At 47.5% G+C, this 19,353-nt stretch overlaps 1 protein-coding gene across 1 annotated transcript in view; it reads left to right on the top strand.

The window, feature by feature from the left end:
- LOC138275140 (C-type lectin domain family 2 member L-like) overlaps positions 1-19,353 on the top strand; it is a 124,724-nt gene that overhangs the window by 37,284 nt on the left and 68,087 nt on the right. The window contains exon 3 of the mRNA XM_069219071.1: positions 14,489-14,679. Within this exon, the coding sequence (XP_069075172.1) occupies positions 14,489-14,679 (191 nt within the window). The remainder of the gene's footprint in view (positions 1-14,488; positions 14,680-19,353) is intronic.

Here is a 19,353-nt window from a genome sequence, read left to right as displayed (position 1 = left end):
ATTATCAAGAAGGGGATCTTGATTCAAGACCTCTGATCACTGAAAGATTGTCTCAGATAATAAGTCTTCCAAACCTAGTGCCAGCTCATTCAAATGATGTTGCAAAAATGATCTCAAACTTACCTAACTGATCATGGCTATGGTGCTCTGGCACCACCACGAGCCACTTCTGGTTCATGCACCCTTCAGGGCATCAGTATGGATTCAGACCATGCTAATTTCTCTCAAAAACACCTCCTTTTCATTGTGACACAGCATACAAGAAAAACAAACAACACCTCAATGGCTGCTGCATTGGTGATACTGTCAAAGGTCCTAACATTTGAACTAGATGACATTGTCCATCCTAGATTTGACAATTGGACCCTGAAGTAGCAAACTATCTACAAATCAGATTATGGGTACAAGGGTTCTAAGAAGGACGCGTACTTGTTTACAGACTGAATGTCGGGATCTGCCTTACCGGGTAAAGTTAGAGCTGGACTCTACTAAAATGACTTTTGTAAGAAAATCCTCAAAAGACCATAACAAAGGATGTGTAAATCCTGTGAGGCATACAGTACACATTCCTTGATTTGTCTGGTCACAATGAAGTGCCTTGAGATGACATTTAGCAAACCACAATGGCTTTCCCATTGACCCAGATATTTTGGCTAGCTGGACCCAGCACATAGTGTGCCAATCGAGTCTGCCAATTCCGCAGTTTCAGTATAGAGTCACTGTTCCATCCTGAAGAGAATTGATTTGTAATTTTCAGATTCAGCTTCAGCAGAAGGGAGCCTTGTGGTAGATGGCATCTTATTAGGTGACCTATTTGTGAAAAAACTCTGAAGCATTCTTGGAACAAAGCTCAATTGTCCCTCAAGAAGATCTTTTAACTCAGCCTTTTTCATAGGGCCAGGATACATAGAGGACGATCATGTGGTTGTTTCCTCAAACTAGGCTCCCAAATATGTTTCCTTACCGCAGATGTGGTTGGTATGATACCTCCAAAGGAGGTACATTTTTACCCTGTAGGGCCAGAGGTGACTACAGTGGAGCAGGATCAAGTGGATCCAGGACCTGTGGGAGCTAGTGGACCTAGTTCTGGATTTAATGGTATGATTTATTTGAATATCGGGTGTGACTTTGTTAGGCAGGGTACATTTGTTCCTTCACATTACTCAGAAAGCTTGGGTTCTGGATATGGTTCAGGGATTTGAGGTAGAATTTTATGGCACACCGATTAAGCACACTGCCCCAGACAGTTTGATTTTTCACACCTAGAACAGAGTTTTATAGATGCAGAGATTTATGTTGGAAAGAGCACCATTTATTAACCTAATTCCAGGGGGTTTTCTATTACTGTGTTTCTTGTGAAAGAAAGGGAAGGAGGAGTGTACAGGCTGGAACTGAGCCTGAGAGAATTCAATGGCTGAATTGTGCACAGGAATTTCAAGATTAATGGTCTCATTGGACCTGAATGATGCGTATCTCTTAATCTCAACATTTGCTTCTCACAAGTGCTTCCTTCAGTTTCAGTGCTGCACCCAATATTAAAAATTCACCATTCTCCCAATCGGCCTCTCAGCAGGTCCTTGGCGTTTCATCAAGTTGATAGAAGCTACAGGTTGATTCTCCTAGAGCCGGAGGGATCCAAACAATTGCTTATCTGGATGATCTAATGTTGGACTTTTGCTTATGCAGGGTCATCCCCAGTCTTTTTGCCTCCTGCCTCCTATTTTTTTCTGACCTGTTGCTGTTGGCTTTTCAACTCTGAGCACTTTACCACTGCTAACCAGTGCTAAAGTGCATATGCTCTCCGTGTAAATTGTATGTAATTGGTTTATCCATGATTGGCATATTTGATTTACTAGTAAGTCCCTAGTAAGGTGCACTAGAGGTGCCAGGGCCTGTAAATCAAATGCTACTAGTGGGCCTGCAGCACTGGTTGTGCCACCCACATAAGTAGCTCTGTAATCATGTCTCAGACCTGCCACTGCAGTGTCTGTGTGTATTTTTACACTGTAAATTCGACTTGGCAAGTGTACCCACTTGCCAGGCCTAAACCTTCCCTTTTCTTACATGTAAGGCACCCCTAAGGTAGGCCCTAGGTAGCCCCAAGGGCAGGGTGCAGTGTATGGATAAGGTAGGACATATAGTAATGTGGTTTATATGTCCTGACAGTGAAATACTGCCAACTTAGTTTTTCACTGTTGCCAGGCCTGTCTCTCTCATAGGATAACATGGGGGCTACCTGTAAATATGATTAAAGTGTAGATTCCCCTAGAGAGTAGATGAACATGTGGAGTTTGGGGTCCCTGAACTCACAATTTAAAAATACATGTTTTAGTAAAGTTGATTTTAAGATTGTGCGTTTGAAAATGCCACTTTTAGAAAGTGAGCATTTTCTTGCTTAAACCATTCTGTGACTCTGCCGTGTTTGTGGATTCCCTGTCTGGGTCAGTTTGACAGTTGGGTTGTTTTTCACCTCACACCCGACAGTGACACAAAGGGGGCTGGGGTGTAACCTGCATTTCCTGATTAGCCATCTCTGCTAGGAGGGAGGGGTGGAGTGGTCACTCTCATCTGAAAGGACTCTACCTGCCTCTGCCAATGCCGGCTCCAACCCCCTGCTGTGTGTCTGATGACTTGCCTGGGCAAGGCAGGATTTCACAAGTAGGTGTGAGTCCCCTTTGAAGAAAGGTGACTTCAAAGACTAAAATGAGTATAAGAAGGGCACCCAAATCTACAGACTTTAGAAACACTTCTGGAACCAAGAGGAACCTCTGCCTGGAGAAGAGCTGATAGCTGAGGAAGAAGTGCTGCCCTGCCTGTGACTGTGCTTTGTGGAGCTTTCCTGCAGTGCTGCTTCTGCCAGAGTAAGAGGGCAAAGACTGGACTTTGTGTGCCTTCCATCTTGTGAAGAAATCTCCAAGGGCTTGATTTAGAGCTTGCCTCCTGTTGTTTGAAGTCTCAGGGACAGCAAAGACTTCTCTCTGCCAGCACCTGGAGTCTCTGGAGAGACTCCTGCTCTGACAAGTGGTGCCCTATCCAGTCCCTGGGCCCTTGAAAGGAAAGCTGGTGGAAATCCAAGGAAATCGACTTCGGACGACTCCGGACCGCCGCCGCTGCTGAATCCGGTAACGCCGCCTGCACCTGACGCCGTGACCTTCGCTGGAACGCGACACTCTTCGCAGGCCCGTAGCCGCAGCAGCCCCGCTGAAGTCCGCGACTCCGTGGAAGTCGCCGCACCACGCAGTGACCGACGCCGCTTGAAGTGCACGGATTCAAAGTTTCGCACAGACGCCGCGATTCCTGACTTCGCGCCTCGGCTTGTTTTCACTCTTCACCATAGGTACTGTACTTGGGGGTCTACACGACTCCATGTCCGGCGCCGCTGGTGTCGGCTTGTTGGGAACGACTCCGTCACGACGCCGTGTTAACATCTCATTGAAGCATTTTTTGTTTCTAAGCGCTATTTTTGAGTTTAATCTTTAAAAATGCATAACTTGACTTGTGTATGTCAGATTTTTGTAGTTTTGGTCTTGTTTTGTTTAGATAAATATTTCCTATTTTTCTAAACCGGTGTTGTGTCATTTTGTAGTGTTTTCATTAAGTTACTGTGTGTGTTGGTACAAATACTTTACACCTAGCTCTCTGAAGTTAAGCCTACTGCTCTGCCAAGCTACCAAGGGGGTAAGCAGGGGTTAGCTGAGGGTGATTCTCTTTTACCCTGACTAGAGTGAGGGTCCTTGCTTGAACAGGGGGTAACCTGACTGTCAACCAAAGACCCCATTTCTAACATTGGTGATCAGCGGTTGGGATTTGGACTTGTATTTGTACTTGACATACAGTGATTAAGTGTACACTACTGTTTTGATCTCAGACCACTACGTGACCACATACTACTTGTTTGGTGATCTTTTGCTTTTTCTCTTAAGGACTCCTTTTTGTTCTACTTCCATGATTTTGCTGATCCCTTGAATGACTCTTTTTACTTTATTGGGAACTTGTTTTCTGCCGTTGGAACTTTGCACTTGTTGCCATCATGTCTCGATCTGGAGATGCAACAGCTGGAGCTGTGTTTGAATTAGGAAAACTGAAGAGGTACTCAGTTGCTCAATTGAAACAGTTCTGTGAAGATCTTGCCTGTCACGTTAAGAGCTCTGCCAGGAAGGGGGAGCTGCAAGAGGCATTGAGGGCCTGGGTGACAGCCAAGGAAGCTGGGGGGCACACAGAAGATATGGATGGGAAAGTGCAGAGTCTACACTGTGGTGTATTAGAGGTACCTGTTACACCTGGTGGGAGGTTCTCCAGGAGTGATAGCGGTAGGTCCTCTAAGGGTCTGACTACTAAAGATGTGCAGGACAGACAGGCAGAAAGGGCTCGCCGGTTGGAGGCAGAAAAGTTGAGGATGCAAAGGGAGTACGACAAGTGGGAAAGGGACTTAGAGATAAAAAGGATGATTTATGCTTACAAGCTTAAATTGAGAGAGCTGGAAGTCATGAGGGCTGAGTCCAGCTGGAATGGTGGCAGCAAAAATCTTGTATCCAGTACTGCTGAAGAAGTGCACATGCCCAGAGATGTGGTGCCCTACTTGAAGGAGGGAGTTAACACACGCCAGGAGGTTCAGGGGTATGAGGTAGCTCCAGTGATGCACAGGGTCCCTGAGGTGGATTGGGGAACTGGCATGGGGAGTCATATTCCTACTGGTGGGAGGGACACTCTACTGACTCTAGGTGAGAGTGACAGGGAGAGGGGTTCCCCCCAGGTAGAAGTCCTGGTTATGGAGTGTGAAGACATCCCAGAAGAGTGTGGGTTGAGTGTCAGGGACAGTCAGGTACTGTCTCACCAGTCTCAGGAGGGTGATGTGGGGTGCTTTTTCAAAGCAGAGTCACTGGATGGTTGGGTGAAGGGTACTTTGGTTAATTCATGTGAGGGGCTGAGTGATGTAATTGCTGGAGAGCATATGTCTAGTCCTTATTTTCCAGAGCTATGCCAACACCAGGTGGAGTGTGAGTTCTCTGACCCCAGGGAGCTTACAATGGAGGCAGACTTCTGGGTGAGTACCAGAGAGTCTGAAGAGGCATTTGGGGGTGCTCCTGAGAGGAGTGGTCTAGGTAGTTCCCAACCAGGTGAGGTAGGGAAGGATTGTAGTGTCCCAGGTAGGTCCCAGTGTAGTGGGATGGGTGAGGGACCCCATGTCCAGTCTCAGAGGAGAGGGAATGGGGATGGGTTGAGGCCCAAGGTGCCCGAGATCCGGTCCCAGGTCCTTGAGGGTTCCATGAGGGAACACCAGGAGGGGAGCCTAGCCTGTACCATAGGGCCATCTGTTGAGGGAGACCCCACAGTGTCAGGAGAACTTGGGGGGGTGGCTGTAGCCAGCGTCCCACCAGTTCAGGTGTCTGGCAGTACCACTCCTAGTGAGGGGGTGCAGAAGTCCAGCCAGAGGTTTGAGAGGGGGTTGCGGACCCCAATGGAGAACCTGGAGGGTAAGGGGTCAGCTCTGAGAGCAGAGCCCCCCATGAATGACCTTGGTGAGACCATTTCTGGGTTGGGGGGAATCCAGACTCTGTCAGATGGGCAGAGTTCAGGAGACCTGCGCCTGCCAGACTCTTGTGTGGCCCTTGGGGAAAGCGGTTCCCTGGTGGGGGGTAGGTGTTCCCCCCAGGAAGTCCTGGTGCGCCAGGCAATGATTCAACCGCAGGGTGGTGACTCTGGGTTGGATGATCAGGTTCAGGGGGTAAACTCTGACCTGATGGGGAGTAGGTGTGCTCCCAAGGAAGTCCTGGTGCGCCAGGCAGTGGTTCAACCGCAGGGTGGTGACCCTGGGTTGGATGACCAGGTTCAGAGGGTAAGCTCTGACCTGGTGGGGGGTAGGTATGCCCCCCGGAAGTCCTGGGTTGCCAGGCAGTGGTCCAGTCTGTGGGTACAGACCCTGGACTGGAGGATCAGGTGCAGGGGGTAAACCCTGATCTGAAGGGGTGGGCGGTTTGCCCAATCACCCCCCCTGGTGTGATTTCAAGGGGTACTCTCCCTGAAGGGGGGGTGCAGAACCCTGAGAGTAGGGGCAGGGGAGAAAGAGCCTCACCCCTGGCCCCAGTGCAATCTAAGGGTATAGACCCTGGATTGGGAGGCCAGGTTCAGGGTGTCCCCCCTGACCTGGAGGAAGGGGCTACTGCTAACAGTGCCCCTATGTAGGAGGCTGGACTGGCTTGTAGTGAGTACCAAGGGGTACTTGCACTTTGCACCAGGCCCAGTTATCCCTTATTAGTGTATAGGGTGTCTAGCAGCTTAGGCTGATAGATAATGGTAGCTTAGCAAAGCAGCTCAGGCTGAACTAGGAGACGTGTGAAGCTACTACAGTACCACTTAGTGTCATATGCACAATATCATAAGAAAACACAATACACAGTTATACTAAAAATAAAGGTACTTTATTTTTATGACAATATGCCAAAGTATCTTAGAGTGTACCCTCAGTGAGAGGATAGGAAATATACACAAGATATATATACACAATAGCAAAAATATGCAGTATAGTCTTAGAAAACAGTGCAAACAATGTATAGTTACAATAGGATGCAATGGGGAAACATAGGGATAGGGGCAACACAAACCATATACTCCAGAAGTGGAATGCGAACCACGAATGGACCCCAAACCTATGTGACCTTGTAGAGGGTCGCTGGGACTATTAGAAAATAGTGAGAGTTAGAAAAATAACCCTCCCCAAGACCCTGAAAAGTGAGTGCAAAGTGCACTAAAGTTCCCCTAAGGACAAAATAGTCGTGTTAGAGGGAGAATGCAAGGAAAACACAAATCAGCAATGCAACAACGATGGATTCCTGTCTGAGGGTACCTGTGGAACAAGGGGACCAAGTCCAAAAGTCACAAGCAGCTCGGAGATGGGCAGATGCCCAAGAAATGCCAGTGGTTGGTGCAAAGAAGCTCTTACTAGGCTGAAGAACTGTGAATACTGCAGGAACGACAAGGGCTAGAGACTTCCCCTTTGGAGGATGGATCCACCACGCGTTGGAGAGTCGTGCAGAAGTGTTTTCCCGCCGGATGGACGCCAACAAGCCTTGCTACACGCAAATCGTGCGTTTGGCGTTTTTGGACGCCGCTGGGGCCCAGGAGGGACCAGAAGGTCGCAAATTGGACCTGCAGAGAGAGGGGACGTCGAGCAAGACAAAGAGCCCTCACTGAAGCAGGTAGCACCCGGAGAAGTGCCAGAAACAGGCACTACGAGGATGTGTGAAACGGTGCTCGCCGAAGTTGCACAAAGGAGTCCCACGTCGCCGGAGACCAACTTAGAAAGTCGTGCAATGCAGGTTAGAGTGCCGTGGACCCAGGCTTGGCTGTGCACGAAGGATTTCCGCCGGAAGTGCACAGGGGCCGGAGTAGCTTGCAAAGTCGCAGTTCCCAGCAATGCAGCCCAGCGAGGTGAGGCAAGGACTTACCTCCACCAAACTTGGGCTGAAGAGTCACTGGACTGTGGGGGTCACTTGGACGGTGTCGCTGGATTCGAGGGACCTCGCTCGTCGTGCTGAGAGGAGACCCAAAGGACCGGTAATGCAGCTTTTTGGTGCCTGCGGTTGCAGGGGGAAGATTCCGTCGACCCACGGGAGATTTCTTCGGAGCTTCTGGTGCAGAGAGGAGGCAGACTACCCCCACAGCATGCACAAGCAGGAAAACAGTCGAGAAGGCGGCAGGATCAGCGTTACAGAGTTGCAGTAGTCGTCTTTGCTACTATGTTGCAGGTTTGCAGGCTTCCAGCGCGATCAGCGGTCGATTCCTTATCAGAAGGTGAAGAGGGAGATGCAGAGGAACTCGGCTGAGCTCATGCATTCGTTATCTGAAGTTTCCCCAGAGACAGAGACCCTAAATAGCCAGAAAAGAGGGTTTGGCTACCTAGGAGAGAGGAAAGGCTACTAACACCTGAAGGAGCCTATCACAAGGAGTCTCTGACGTCACCTGGTGGCACTGGCCACTCAGAGCAGTCCAGTGTGCCAGCAGCACCTCTGTTTCCAAGATGGCAGAGGTCTGGAGCACACTGGAGGAGCTCTGGACACCTCCCAGGGGAGGTGCAGGTCAGGGGCGTGGTCACTCCCCTTTCCTTTGTCCAGTTTCGCGCCAGAGCAGGGGCTAAGGGGTCCCTGAACCGGTGTAGACTGGCTTATGCAGAATTGGGCACATCTGTGCCCAACAAAGCATTTCCAGAGGCTGGGGGAGGCTACTCCTCCCCTGCCTTCACACCATTTTCCAAAGGGAGAGGGTGTCACACCCTCTCTCAGAGGAAGTTCTTTGTTCTGCCATCCTGGGCCAGGCCTGGCTGGACCCCAGGAGGGCAGCTGCCTGTCTGAGGGGTTAGCAGCAGCAGCAGCTGCAGAGAAACCCCAGGAAGGGCAGTCTGGCAGTACCAGGGTCTGTGCTACAGACCACTGGGATCATGGAATTGTACCAACAATGCCAGGATGGCATAGAGGGGGCAATTCCATGATCATAGACATGTTACATGGCCATATTCGGAGTTACCATGGTGAAGCTACATATAGGTAGTGACCTATATGTAGTGCACGCGTGTAATGGTGTCCCCGCACTCACAAAGTTCAGTGAATTGGCTCTGAACAATGTGGGGGCACCTTGGCTAGTGCCAGGGTGCCCTCACACTAAGTAACTTTGCACCTAACCTTTACCAGGTAAAGGTTAGACATATAGGTGACTTATAAGTTACTTAAGTGCAGTGTAAAATGGCTGTGAAATAACGTGGACGTTATTTCACTCAGGCTGCAGTGGCAGGCCTGTGTAAGATTTGTCAGAGCTCCCTATGGGTGGCAAAAGAAATGCTGCAGCCCATAGGGATCTCCTGGAACCCCAATACCCTGGGTACCTCAGTACCATATACTAGGGAATTATAAGGGTGTTCCAGTAAGCCAATGTAAATTGGTAAAAATGGTCACTAGCCTGTCAGTGACAATTTGGAAAGAAATGAGAGAGCATAACCACTGAGGTTCTGATTAGCAGAGCCTCAGTGAGACAGTTAGTCACTACACAGGTAACACATTCAGGCACACTTATGAGCACTGGGGCCCTGGGTTACCAGGGTCCCAGTGACACATACAACTAAAACAACATATATACAGTGAAAGATGGGGGTAACATGCCAGGCAAGATGGTACTTTCCTACACCCTACCATGTTGTCTTTTGGGGGGGCCACTCCTAGTTGGGTGGTTCAGGACCCCAGAAGAGAGGGCAGGGGGAGGGAAGCCTCACCCCTGGCCCTGGTCCAACCTGAAGGTACAGACCCCAGGTTGGAGGATCAGTTGCAGGTTAACATCCCTGCACTGGTGGAAGAATTGTGCAGGACTGCTTCTACAAGCACCCTGACAGTTTTTGACTCTGGGGGTGCCGCTTCTGCAGGGAGGGTACAGAGCCCCAGAGGGGAGGACCAGGGTCAGGTTGTCATCCCTGACCTGGTGGAAGAGAGAGTAGTCAAAGGGTGCCAGGCACCTGGGGCTACCGCCCCCCACTCTCCACAGTCACAGTGGTTAGAGAGGCCAGAGGTCGGGCTCTCATCCCTGACAGTTGTCTGGGGCCACTGTGGCTTGCTGTCCTGGTGGACAGAGTTGCCCCTGGGGGGGGGAGGACGAGAGTCACACCCCGGGGGGTGGAGTGGGCAACACCACTGTGTTGGCCCTGGTGGTACTATCTGCCCATTGCAATACATCTGTGAGCAAAGTAAAGTTAGGTGTTGCACAGATGGTGTCTGTAGATGTGGAGAAGGGTTCCCCATGGGTTAGCTTAGTGGGCCCTGAGAGTATGGACAGAGGGATCCAACTGGAGTCAGGAAGGCATAGAACTGGAACATGCCCCTGCTGTTGTGGGCCTGGGTCCTTGTTCTATCGCCCCAATCAGGGAAGTACATCAAGGTATTGATTGTTCTCCCCTGGCTTTAGGCTGGTAGGGGGTCGTGTTGGACTTTTGCTTATGCAGGGTCATCCCCAGTCTTTTTGCCTCCTGCCTCCTATTTTTTTCTGACCTGTTGCTGTTGGCTTTTCAACTCTGAGCACTTTACCACTGCTAACCAGTGCTAAAGTGCATATGCTTTCCGTGTAAATTGTATGTAATTGGTTTATCCATGATTGGCATATTTGATTTACTAGTAAGTCCCTAGTAAGGTGCACTAGAGGTGCCAGGGCCTGTAAATCAAATGCTACTAGTGGGCCTGCAGCACTGGTTGTGCCACCCACATAAGTAGCTCTGTAATCATGTCTCAGACCTGCCACTGCAGTGTCTGTGTGTATTTTTACACTGTAAATTCGACTTGGCAAGTGTACCCACTTGCCAGGCCTAAACCTTCCCTTTTCTTACATGTAAGGCACCCCTAAGGTAGGCCCTAGGTAGCCCCAAGGGCAGGGTGCAGTGTATGGATAAGGTAGAACATATAGTAATGTGGTTTATATGTCCTGACAGTGAAATACTGCCAACTTAGTTTTTCACTGTTGCAAGGCCTGTCTCTCTCATAGGATAACATGGGGGCTACCTTTAAATATGATTAAAGTGTAGATTCCCCTAGAGAGTAGATGGACATGTGGAGTTTGGGGTCCCTGAACTCACAATTTAAAAATTCATCTTTTAGTAAAGTTGATTTTAAGATTGTGCGTTTGAAAATGCCACTTTTAGAAAGTGAGCATTTTCTTGCTTAAACCATTCTGTGACTCTGCCGTGTTTGTGGATTCCCTGTCTGGGTCAATTTGACAGTTGGGTTGTTTTTCACCTCACACCAGACAGTGACACAAAGGGGGCTGGGGTGTAACCTGCATTTCCTGATTAGCCATCTCTGCTAGGAGGGAGGGGTGGAGTGGTCACTCTCATCTGAAAGGACTCTGCCTGCCTCTGACAATGCCGGCTCCAACCCCCTGCTGTGTGTCTGATGACTTGCCTGGGCAAGGCAGGATTTCACAAGTAGGTGTGAGTCCCCTTTGAAGAAAGGTGACTTCAAAGACTAAAATGAGTATAAGAAGGGCACCCAAATCTACAGACTTTAGAAACACTTCTGGAAGCAAGAGGAACCTCTGCCTGGAGAAGAGCTGATAGCTGAGGAAGAAGTGCTGCCCTGCCTGTGACTGTGCTTTGTGGAGCTTTCCTGCAGTGCTGCTTCTGCCAGAGTAAGAGGGCAAAGACTGGACTTTGTGTGCCTTCCATCTTGTGAAGAAATCTCCAAGGGCTTGATTTAGAGCTTGCCTCCTGTTGTTTGAAGTCTCAGGGACAGCAAAGACTTCTCTCTGCCAGCACCTGGAGTCTCTGGAGAGACTCCTGCTCTGACAAGTGGTGCCCTATCCAGTCCCTGGGCCCTTGAAAGGAAAGCTGGTGGAAATCCAAGGAAATCGACTTCGGACGACTCCGGACCGACGCCGCTGCTGAATCCGGTAACGCCGCCTGCACCTGACGCCGTGACCTTCGCTCGAACGCGACACTCTTCGCAGGCCCGTCGCCGCAGCAGCCCCGCTGAAGTCCGCGACTCCGTGGAAGTCGCCGCACCACGCCGTGACCGACGCCGCTTGAAGTGCACGGATTTAAAGTTTCGCACAGACGCCGCGATTCTTGACTTCGCGCCTCGGCTTGTTTTCACTCTTCACCAAAGGTACTGTACTTGGGGGTCTACACGACTCCGTGTCCGGCGCCGCTGGTGTCGGCTTGTTGGGAACGACTCCGTCACGACGTCGTGTTAACATCTCATTGAAGCATTTTTTGTTTCTAAGCGCTATTTTTTAGTTTAATCTTAAAAAATTCATAACTTGACTTGTGTATGTCGGATTTTTTTAGTTTTGGTCTTGTTTTGTTTAGATAAATATTTCCTATTTTTCTAAACCGGTGTTGTGTCATTTTGTAGTGTTTTCATTAAGTTACTGTGTGTGTTGGTACAAATACTTTACACCTAGCTCTCTGAAGTTAAGCCTACTGCTCTGCCAAGCTACCAAGGGGGTAAGCAGGGGTTAGCTGAGGGTGATTCTCTTTTACCCTGACTAGAGTGAGGGTCCTTGCTTGAACAGGGGGTAACCTGACTGTCAACCAAAGACCCCATTTCTAACATCTAATAATTCCACAAAATCAGTGTGAGTACTTTTTGAATGTATACACTTCCTGGAAGGAATTGAGGACAGCACTCACCAGTTGTGACTATTACACAAGGTTGTAAGAACGTTAGCATCCTCAATCCAGACAATATTTCAGGACCTCCCCATTACAGGGCCTTCAGGTGTTGAAGATTAAACATCTTCACAAGGGCCTGTCTTATGCAAATCATTTAACCTTATTGATGGAAGTAAGGCAGAACTGTCTTGGTGTCTGGAACATGTGGAGGCCTGTGATGGTAAGACTATTTTTGTGCAACAGTTATAGAGCTCAACACCAGCAGATGAGGCAGGGGTGCATGATGCAGTCCAGTCTTCACAGGAGGCAGATGGTCAGAGACAGAATTAAGACTTCACATGAATTGTCTGGAACTTCTTGCAGGATCATTTGCCTTAAGGACTTTGGGCCTGATTTGATTTCGGTGGATGGGTAACTCTACCACAAACGTGATGGATATGCTGTCTGGTGTTTTACAACTGCCATTCAGACAGGATATCCATAACATTTGTGATGAAGTAACCTGTCCGTCAGACTCTAATCAGGCCCTCTATGAGAAAATGAACTGCCGCATACAATTGAGGATGGACAGTATTTCTGCAGTAAGCTAAATCAACAAAATGGGGAGAACACAATCCTAAAAGTTGGTGCAAACAGCCAAGGATTTCTGGCAGCTTTGACTACAGCATCATGTTTCAGTGGTAGTGGAGTACATTCTGGGGCAACGGAATGTTAGATGGAACTAGAACTCCAGATATCTCCACAGCAGCAGCAATTAGATGCTGCATTCCCAAGTGTTTGAAACTTAAAATCAGAGATGGGGTCTTTTCAGCGTAAATCTTTTTGCCTCCAGACTGAACAGACAGTTGAAAACGTTCTTCAGCTGAAGGCTAGACCTAGCAGTGTGTGCTACAGACATATTCCTTCAGAATTGGAACTTATTCTGTATTTATCATATGACCTTCCTGTACAACTCAGGCCCTTATCAGATCTTCTCATGGGCCTCTTGCACCCATTGATTCGGTCACAGCAGGTTTGGGTCATGGCTTGAAGGGTTTTAGGAGTCAGTGGCAAATGTCAGGCATTTCTCAACAGGCTAATTTCTATATCTAACAAGTGTAGTCCTCCAACCTACATACATTATATTCTTCCAATTCGAAGAGATGGGTACGTAGGTACAACAAACAGGGTGCAGATCACTTGGGGTCAGACTTGCACTTGTTGATTAATTTTTTGTTGTATTTGGCTTGACCTATAGATCTGTAAATAATTTTAGACCAGCCATATTGCTAGGACATACACCCATAGGTGATAAGCTGGTCAGTGAGCATCTCTTAATGTTTAAACTGTTGTGGGGCCTACATCTCTCTATTACACCTAAACCTAGATATTCTGAATAACAGTATACATTTATACCCTCATTTATGAGGTTTGGAGCAGGGCAGTGGCGCAAGGATTCTTGCGGTGCTATCCAGCATTAACAAAAAGGGCAGGAGTGCACCGTATCTATGAGATGCAGGTCATTTGTGTCCTTTTTCCCCTGTGCTGGAACTCAATGGCTGCCATGAGTCCAGGCAGACACCCTTGCACCATGGTGCAAGGGTGTCTGCATTGCAGGAATGATTGTTTTTGTGCAGGAAAGGAAACCTTCATGCACAAAAACAATCACGAGAGACATTTTCAACTTTCTATGTGTGCTGCAGAAATAAAGGTATTTCTCCTTGTTGCGCCTCCCTTACACCTCCCCTGGAAAGGCATAGACTTTTGATGCATTCCCAGGTTTACAAAATCTTGTGAGTCTGGGAATGTATCAATTGCCATGGGTGTTACGTGGAAATACCCACTGTAATGCCAATGGCAACATGGAGACCTGTGCTGCATTGCCTCAGTCCAAATCTACAAGGCCGTGAAAAACCACACAGGGTGGCTTTACGTGGCCTTGCAGATATGGCCCTGCAGTGTGAGCCGCTGCACCATCGCAGTCAATTGTAAATAAGGCATTTAGGGCTAAAAACCCTTGAGAAATGGTTGCACAACCTTGATCATCAAGAAAGCAATTACTGTAAATTGCACTCTCAGGCACATTATTTCATGGGGTGCCCATCTGAGACTGATGGCTGCCCACGTTGGAAACTGAAGAGGAGCCCCTCAGCCCGTACAAGCCTCGTCGGCTCCCCACATCCACTGTATTGTAGCTGGGTTTGCTCTTTATATATAAATAACATAATTTGCATCACAACAGACTCCTGTGTTGACTTGAATTAAAAATGATGAATAGTAATGAGTCACGGAACATCAGTATGATAACAAGGTGAGATATTGAGGAAATTACGAGAGGAATAATGATTATTTCACATTTTCTGTTCTTAGGGCACTATTCATCACAGGATGTCCCAGTGCTTCATTACTTAGAGCCCTGCCCCATGGACTGGCTCTACAGTAGAAACAAATGCTATTACTTCTCGATGATGTATAAACAGGAAGGGGACTGGGACGAGAGCCAGAGGTTCTGCTTCTCACACAGCGGGTACCTTGCTCTGTTTGACACCGAGGATGATCTGGTAAGGACACGAAACAAACAAATAGTACATTTAGGACCACTTACCCATCAGTCAAAGCCATGCGGGGATTGTTAGTTGTTGTGGATGACGGACATCTCCAAGAAATAATGTCAAGTAATAATGTTACTATTCTGTATGAGATCCAGTTAGATTTATTCAAATCAAACCTTAGCACAGTCCTGTGTAGCTGTAGCACAGAGCAGTCAGTCTTAACTTAAAACAAAATATCTGTAAAACATTTATCAGTACAAAAACAGTCAATAAGTAAGAAATACAACACAATAAAAACCTCACTCCAATCTATATAAAGATTTTCTTCTTTAAATTGACACCAAAACAGCAAACATCTAATAAAGGGGACCAGAGTTATGCTTTTTAAAGGTTTTCCTAAATCACTGCAATTCAACCAAAAATATTTTTAAATCACTGTTTTCACTGCAATTTATTCAAAAAGGTTTTAAATCACTGTTTTTCACTCTGAGTGGTAGACTATGAGCCTCCACTACAAGGTATCAGCGAAATGCTAATATTTAGGGAGTTCCCAATGGAGCTCTGGTCAAATGCATGGGCCAGACTGGTCCCTATCAAACTTTCATCTTTCTACCTAATAACTTCTCTGGTTCATATTCTCACCAAAGGCTCATTGCCGGTGTTGGAAAAGGCCTTTCTGCAGGATCACCCCCAAACTTTTTGCCTTCCTCCTTCTCTTTTTCTGACCTCATTTTTGCTGGCTTTAGGACTCTGCACACTTTATCAGTGCTAAAGTGCATATGCTCTCTCCTTAAAATATGGTGACAGTGGCTCAGACCCAATTGGCTTATTTAATTTACTTGTAAGTCCCTAGTCAAGTGCACTACATGTGCCCAGGGCCTGTAAATTAATTGCTACTAGTGGGCTGCAGCAATGGTTGTGCCACCCACGTAAGTAGCCCCCTAACCATGTCTCAGACTTGCCCTTGCAGTGCTTGTGTGTGCAGTTTCACTGCCACTTCGACTTGGCATTTAAAAGTACTTGCCAAGCCCTAAACTCCCCTTTTTCCACATATAAGTCATCCCTAAGGTAGGCACTAGGTAGCCCATAGGGCAGGGTGCTATGTAGGTAAAAGGCAGAATATGAACATTTGTGTTCTATATGTCCTGGTAGTGTAAAACTCCTACATTAATTTTTACACTGATGTGAGGCCTGCTCCTTTCATAGGATAGCGTTAGGGCTACCCTCAAATACTGTTTGAATGGTAGATCCTGATCTGAAAGGAGTAGGCAGGTCACATTTAGTATGACCAGAATGGTGATACAAAATCCTGCTTTATGGTGAAGTTGGATTTTATATTACTATTTTAGAAATGCTACTTTTAGAAAGTGAGCATTTCTATACACTTAAATCCTTCTGTGCCTTCCAATCCACGTCTGACTAGGTTTAGTTGACAGCTCCCTTGTGCATTCACTCAAACAACCCCAAACACAGGATGCTCAGTCACACTTGCACACATCTGTATATTGAATGGGTCTTCCTGGGCTGGGAGGGTGGAGGGCCTGGCACTTGCATGTCAAAGGACAGTGGCCTGCCCTCACACAAAGGACAGCCACACGACCTACTGGGACCCTGGCAGACAGGATGGAACTGAAAGGAGACCTTGTGCACTTCGAAGCCACTCTTTGAAGTCTCCCCCACTTCAAAGGCACATTTGGGTATTTAAGCAGGGTCTCTGACCCTACCAACTCAGATACTTCTTGACAAGACACTCTTGTCACAGACACTTCCTGGAGAAGAGAACTTAAACCAGAACCTGCAACCTGCCAAGAAGAACTGCCTGGCTGCCCAAAGGACTCACCTGACTACTTTCTGAGAAGGACTGCTGCCGTGCTGTTGTCCTGCTGCCTTGCTGCTGCCTGGCTGTGCTGAGAAGTGCTCTCCAAGGGCTTGGAGAGAGCTTGCCTCCTGTTCCCTGAAGTCTCAGGACCAAAAGTACTTCATTCCTGCAAGAAGAACTCCCTGTGTGGTGGAAATCAACGCACAGCCGGAAGAAAACGACAAACAACCTCATTGCGGTGAAAAATTCACCACACGCCAAACCAAAACAACGCAGCCCGACTTCGCAAGGAGAAGATAGACACGGCGCCAACGTAGTGACCAGAAATTCGATGCACAGCCCAGCTGGAACGACACAGCACGACTTCCTTAGAGGAATCGCCTGCTGTGTGGTAGGAATTTCCACGCAATGCCCACTGGATCGATGCAGCCCCTGTGACTTTGTCCTGTCAGTGCCGGATTTCAAGGCATCGTCCCCGGGGCGTCCGAAAACCCCACAACCCGAATAGGATCCAAGACTGAGCACCAGAAATTGACACAAGGCATTCCCTGCATGAAAAATAAACGACGCATCTCTGTGTGTGGCCCAAGAAATCAACGCACACCTCCCTGTTTTCCACGCATCTCCTCCTCTGCGGTTCCTTGCGAGATTTTGAACGCAAATCAGGTACTTTGTGCTTGGAAGAGACATTTATTGCTTTTGAGAGACTAAAGACACTTTATATAATTTTTACAGTGATATCTCAACATATGCTTATTGCATCTTATTCGTTTTGACCTGCATCTTACTGGATAAATATGATATATTTTTCTAAACACTGTGTGGTGTATTTTGTGGTGTCCTACTGTGTTATTGCATGATGTTTTGCACAAATACTTTACACATTGCCTTCTAAGTTAAGCCTTACTGCTCAGTGCCAAGCTACCAGAGGGTGGGTACAGGATAATTTGGATTGTGTGTGATTTACCCTGACTAGAGTGAGGGTCCTTGCTTGGACAGGGCGTAACCTGACTGCTAACCAAAGACCCCATTTCTAACAGCCGGGGTCCTAGGCAGCACTGGATTTGGCATTTGGCTTGATGTTTGTGGTCAGGTGAAGTCCAGCTGTCCGGTGGGGAGACTTGGTTGTTGTTAAGCTTTTAAGGCTACCTACAAACTGGCAATGTACTGGAAGTTTAACAGCCTCAACCTCTGTGTCCAAAATATTTTTTCTTTGCTTTAGTGTCAAACCATACAGAGCTGTGGGGAGTTAGAATAATCTTTAGCACCAACCAAGAGTCTTGAGAGATAGGACTCAATCTGACAGGCCACTCCAGCAGAGTCCATGGCAGGCCCAATGACAACTGGCCACCATGCAAGTGCAGGGCCTCTTTAGCTCTTGCGCCCCTGAAGCTTAACAGGAGGCTAACTACCTAGCCCTTGGAGTCCACTCACTGGCCCTTGCACAAGTGTGAGCATGTCTTGCCCTAGGTGTTTCTTGCCATGGGTTTAACAGCAAGAGCACCCATTCTCTTTCTGAGGTCCTGTCTTGGTTTAGCAGGCGCAGTCTTCCTTGCTATAGCCTTTCTTTCTGAGAGCCACAGGTTCAGCAGATGATGTCCTACTTCTGTTCTCTATGAGTCCAGTGGTGTTCTCAGGCTGGTAGCCAGAGGTACCAGTTTATTGCCAATTTCAACTTTCTGGGTGAGGAGAACTCCCTAACATATGGGTGCAAAATTCCCTTGGGCATCCCTATCCACTCCTGCACCTTTTCCTGGGAAATTGGCACTAAACAACCCCTCTCTGTGCCCAAGTCCAAGATGTCAGACTCTTTCTTCCCTTGGTCACAAATGGAAGTTAGCACTTAGTGAATGGGCTAGTGTGCCCCATGTTAGCTAATAGGACTACCAGCCTGGTTACAGTGAAAACAGAAATTGTGAGTTTTTACTGTCAGGACATATAAACCATTATAGAACAATGGGCCAGATGTATGAAATTCTAGTTTTGCTTTTTCTAAATAGCGAATCCTAAGAAATCGCTATTTAGGAAAAGCAAATTGTAATATACAATTTTTGCGATTTCCTAACAGCGAGTTCTATGGAGTAGGAATTTCTAGTATGAAATTGCTATTTAGGAAATGCTATACCTTTTGATACTGTAGGCCTAAAGTCCTATAGGTACAAATGGTTTTGCATTTCCAAATTTGCGATTTCCTAATAGGAAATGCACAACTAAGGGTGCTACGATTGATGCATCCCAACAAATAGTGATGCACATGTAAAGCGTACAAATGCCCTAGGGGCAAGTGTGCATTCTATGACACTTTAAAAAAATAATTTTGGGCGCTGTTTTCAAATTACACATGGTTGCCATCGGATTAGATGCCCATTTAGCATTTAGGAAATGCTTTGTACATGCGCTTAGGAAATTGTAAATAGAAAGTCCCTATTTGCCATTTCCTATTTAGGGAATCACAAAATGCAATTTCTACGGGCTAGAAATTGCATTTCTCACCTGCATTTAGTACTTTGTACATGTGGAAAGGCAGTATTGTGTTTCTTAATGGACCGAAATTGCGATTCAGGCCGTTAAGAAATGCAATTTCCTTTTGCACATATGGGCACATATCCTTCTTTTTAATATTAGTCACCCTGCCTCATAGGTCGCTAAGGCCTACCTTAGGACTCACTTGTAAATACTAAAAAAGGCAAGTTTGGGGTGTGTGGCCTGATCGCTGAGCATGACGGCCTCATCTTAACTCTGCTCCTCGTGTCCGCCACTCATCCAATGTAATCCTGGCCCACATCGCACAGTGGACACTGCCATCTCGGTTCTCTTCAGCCCGTAAAACATGGAGTTGCCGAAGGCGACTTCTTAGGTGCAGC

This window comes from Pleurodeles waltl, chromosome 2_2 (assembly GCF_031143425.1).
Source record: "Pleurodeles waltl isolate 20211129_DDA chromosome 2_2, aPleWal1.hap1.20221129, whole genome shotgun sequence".
Classification (NCBI taxonomy): Eukaryota; Metazoa; Chordata; class Amphibia; order Caudata; family Salamandridae; genus Pleurodeles; species Pleurodeles waltl.
The sequence above is the reverse complement of the archived record's forward strand: the minus strand, read 5'-3'. Positions and strand labels throughout refer to the sequence as shown.